General features: G+C 36.8%; 1 protein-coding gene across 1 annotated transcript; it reads right to left on the bottom strand.

The window, feature by feature from the left end:
• Positions 1 to 3,348: 3,348 nt before the first annotated feature.
• LOC121477145 (ethylmalonyl-CoA decarboxylase-like) lies at positions 3,349 to 3,846 on the bottom strand. Its single transcript, XM_041731367.1, is given in 3 exon segments — positions 3,349 to 3,423; positions 3,468 to 3,728; positions 3,730 to 3,846. Coding segments are annotated over 3 exon segments (453 nt in total).
• Between the last annotated feature and the right edge of the window lie 1,093 nt (positions 3,847 to 4,939).

Here is a 4,939-nt window from a genome sequence, read left to right as displayed (position 1 = left end):
TTTCCAGAAACAGTTGTCCAAAGCCTGCTTTCCTAACTGGCTGCACCATTTTACATTCCCACCAATAGAGGGTGACCCTTTCTCCACACCCTGTCAACATCTGTTTCCTGTGCTGTTTATTTTAGCCACTCTGACAGGCATGAGGTAATATCTCAATGTGATTTTGATTTATATTTCCCTTATGGTAAATAATGTTGAGCATCTTTTTATGTGTCTGTCAGCCATCTGTATGTCTTCCTTGGAAAAATGTCTATCCATGTCTTCTGCCCATTTTTTAGCTAGATTATTTGATTTTGGGGTTTGAGTTTTATGTCTTTTATATATTTTGCATACTAACCCTTTATCAGAAATGTCATTTGCAAATATCTTCTCCCATTTCAAAGGTTCCCTTTTAGTTTTGTTGATTGTTTCCTTCACTGTGCAGAAAGTTTTTATCTTGATGAAATCTCAATAGTTTATTAATACTTTTGTTTCCCTTGTCTCAGGAGATGTATCTAGTAAGAAGTTGTTATGGCCAATGTCAAATACGTTGCTGCCTGTATTCTTCTCTAGGGTTCTGATGGTTTTCTGTCTCACGTTTAGGTCTTTTATCCATTTTGAATTTATTTTTGTCTATGATGAAAGGAAGTGGTCCAGTTTCATTCTTTTGCATGTAGCTGTCCAGTTTTCCCAGCACCATCTGTTGAAAAACTCTTTTTTTTTTTCCATTGAATGTTCTTTCCTGCTTCATCAAAGATTAATTGACATATATTTGTGGGTCTATTTCTGAGTTTTATACTCTGTTCTATAGATCTATGTGTGTTTTTATGCCAGTATCATACTGTCTTGATCCCTACAGATTTGAATATAACTTAAAGTCCAGAATTGTGATGCATCTGGCATTGCTTTTTTTTTTTTTTCAATGTTAGTTTTGCTATTCAAAACTTTTGTGGTTCCATACACAAAAGGATTTAGGATTGTTTGCTCTAGCTCTGTGAAAAATGCTGGTGGTAACTTGATGAGGATTGCATTAAACGTGTAGATTGCTTTGGGTAGTATAGACATTTTAACAATATTTGTTCTTCCAATCCATGAGCATGGAATGTTTTTTCCATTTCTTTATGTCATCCTCAATTTCTTTCATCATTGTTTTATAGTTATCAGAGAACAGGTCTTTCACCTCTTTAGTTAGATTTATTCCTAGGTATCTTATGGTTTTTGGTGAAATTGTAAATGGGATCGATTCCTTGATTTTTCTTTCTGCTGCTTCATTATCAGTATGTAGACATGTAATAGATTTCTGTATATTGGTTTTGTATCCTACAACTTTGTTTTATTTGTGTATCAGTTCTAGCAAATTTTGGTAGAGTCTTTGGGGTTTTCTATACAGAGTATCATGTTGTCTGCAAATAGTGAATGTTTCACTTCTTTCTTGCTGATTTGGATGCCTTTTGTTTCTTTTTGTTGTCTGATTACCAAGGCTAGTACTATGTTAAATAACAGTAGTGAGAGTGGACATTTCTGCCTTTTTCCTGACTGTAGAGGAAAAGATCTGTTTTTCCCCATTGAGGATGATATTAGCTGTGGGTTTTTCATATATGGCCTTTTGTCCTCAAGAGGCAATGCCACCTCTCTCAGATGCACTCCAAGAAGAAGAAACAGTCTCCCCAAGTACATCCCAAGTAATCCTCAGATTGCACCTTGTAGCCTGGGTTACTTGCCTGCCTTTTCTCCAGAAGCACTGCAGTGCCCTCAAGGAGCTATACTAGTCATGTTGCAGATCTCTAAAAGTCTAGTCTTTGATCTCCACTGGTTGCAAAACTCACAAAAAAATCAGCCCCCCTCATTTTCCCAGTCAATGGCCTTGGGGAAATGTTCTCTTTGTGTGATCCCCTGTGTACTCCTCTCTCCCCTTTTTCCAAACTCAGGGCTCCTCCCCTCTGTAGCACCTGTGATCTGTTTCCCCCCCAAACCACATCTCTGCACTTCCTACATTCCTCGATGCAGCCTCTTCTCTTCCTCTAGTTGTACAGTTTGTTCTGTCAGTCTTCGCATCAATTTCTTGGGTATTCAGAATGATTTGATATTTATCTGGCTATGTTTGAGGGAGGAGGCAGGTGTAGGGTCCTCCTACTACTCTGCCATCTTGGCTACCTCCTCCACATACATTCTTGTACATAACCAACAACTTTCATTTTCTTTACATATGGTAATCACTACTATATAATTATCTTTGCTAATGCTCTTATACTCCACCTAAGGTCCCACCACATAATCCTTTAGTCAAATTTAAAAATGTCCTGACCTCTCCCTTATTCCTTCATGTAGCATATCATTACTTCTAATTTACTTCTATGGTGAATTTAATGTCTTTTATTTTTTTTTTTTTTACATTTGAATAACAATTTAATATAGGGCATTTTAAAAAAGCAGGAAAACAACCAAGAGAATGAGAATTGGTTAAAAAAAAGAAGAAAAAGGAGGTAGAGAAATAAGCAATAAGTCCTATATGAATAACTGAAACTAATACAACAAATATTGAAAGTGTTCATTGGATACCTGAGAAAATGGACTCTAAAGAATCACCTCAGACATTTCCTAATAAATTATTAGACTTTACATATAATAAATTATTAGACTTTACATATTAGACTTTACATAGACTCCCAAGAAACCTCGGGACCTCTAAGCAAAAAACAATAAAAAACTTATAAGCCAAAATAATTATAATGCCATTGGACTTATCAAAATCAAAAAGGTACCAGACCCAGATGGTTTCACAGGGTTTACCAAATCTTTATGTTGTTCTGATGCCATCTGAGATAGAAAATGAAGGAAACATTCCAATTTTTTAATGAAGTGTAACACTGATACCTAAATCTACTACATATAACACAAAAAAATAAATTAGAACAATATTTATGTCTATTCAAGTGGTCAGTCTCCAAGATGATACCCAATGATCACTGCCCCTGGTGGTTACATCCTTGTGTATGTCATTTTTCCCCTTGAATGTGGACTGGACCTAGTGACCCCTAGTGACCCTGAACTAGTAATACAGGAAAAGAAATGGGATGTCCCTTCCAAGACTGTGGGTTTCTGTCTTGTCTATTTTCTTTCTCTTAGAACACCCTCAATTTGGGGGAAGCAAGCTTCTAGGTTGTGAGTAGCCCTGTGGCAAGCCCAGGCAAGCCCAAGAAACTCATATTCCCAGCAATAATCAGTGAGGACCTGCCAACAGCCTCTCGAGTGAGTTTCGACACAATCTTCCCTCAGTTGAGTCCTGGATGACATCTTGGTTACAGTCTCATGAGAGACCTGAGCCAGAGGCACCCAGCCAAGCCACATGTAGATTTCTGACCCCTGAAATCACATGCTGTAGTAACCTCTGCTCCTCCACCTAATGCCTGACCTTGAATCAGTGCAACACTTATTAAAGGGAGTCTCATAAATCTTGTTAAGGTGTTTTGGATGAACATACATAAGGCCATTCCATCCTCTGGAGTCGCTAGTGCTTTCACAACATTCAGATTGGATCCTGAGGAGAAAGTGTTTTTTGCCCCACGAACAATGAGACCTTTCCCCTCTGTCCAATTTTCCAATTCAATCACTTTTTCCAGAAGTTGTAGCATCATAACACCTGGGAAAGCATACATTTTACTTGGGTTGTTCAGGGTAGGAATACCAATGCCACTGTCTTCCTTCTGAAGGTCAACGGATCCACCAGGAAACTGTTTTATTTTATTTTATTTTTTTTAATTCTTCCTCATGGAAGCCATGAGATGTGTTATAAAGGGACAATCCCGTTTGATGTAGTAATTTTGTCCTTACAGACAAAGATGATGTCTTCAGAAGATTTCCTGCCATTTTTATGGGCTATAATACTGATCTGGGTCAAGGTGATAAAAAGAACTAATAATCATCCAAGCAAAGTACTCAAATGTTGCGATCTACCACGCTTGGCGTCCGCGGAGCTCCCGGGCCTCCTTCCTCCCTGTGCCTGCCCCAATTTAATATCTTTTAAATGCATAAAATAATTTGTAGTTAAGTCTTCTATTGTGTGTCTTAAAAATATATCTCACACTTAGGAATGTTCATCATTCAAAAGGTTAAGATATACTCCTTTTTGCAATTTTTAAATTTGTGTTTATAGTTTTTAAGAAGCTGAAACTACTAGACCACAAAAGAGATCTGAACAAAAAAGGTATATATGAAAATAGTTCCTCTGTCAGCAAATGAATATCTTTTATCACCTTATATCTTTAGATTTATTTAATGGAGAGACATTCTAAAAGTAAAGAAATATGTGATGTGTAGCTTGGGAATATTATTGTCCAAATTTAGTGAGCTGTAGAAGTAATAGGTCCCTCTTTCTAGTATCACTAATGTATCACTCTTTGCTGTCTTTTTCTTATAGTAGGAAATTTATTCCTAGTCAAAAAATTCGGGTCATTGCTGTTTGAATAAACCCTCCTTCTGAGAACTGGCTTCCAATTTCAACTTATTTTTCTTTTTGTAGAAGGATATTTATAGCATAAGTGAATAATTTTTCAACAAGTGAAGAATTTAAAGGATAAATGTTACTCTGCTTGTGAAGTTTGTCTGTGTACTTCCTCTAAGTCGATAAGAGAATGTGTGGTAAAACCGTGGGTGTAACAGAAGGTTCTCAGACTGTCATAAAGCTGGAGGATATGATGGAAGATCCATCTATTCTTAGCAGAAAGCAGGCAGAGAGTACAGGAGAGAACTGCTACTCTTCAATGAGAGAAAAGGACAAAGAACCAAAGAACACTGGGAATAGTAGCACAGAGGAAGATTTGTCATTCTTTATATATCAGATGATTTTTCATAGAAATCAATAGATTATTTTTATTACTTTAGCAGAAAGTTGACTGTGGAGAAACTTCCTGCACATTCATGGATGTGATAATTCTAATGCCCTTGAAAGTCTTACCCTGTA

Source organism: Vulpes lagopus, chromosome 16 (assembly GCF_018345385.1).
Source record: "Vulpes lagopus strain Blue_001 chromosome 16, ASM1834538v1, whole genome shotgun sequence".
Lineage (NCBI taxonomy): Eukaryota > Metazoa > Chordata > Mammalia > Carnivora > Canidae > Vulpes > Vulpes lagopus.
This window is presented reverse-complemented; position numbering and strand designations above follow the sequence as displayed.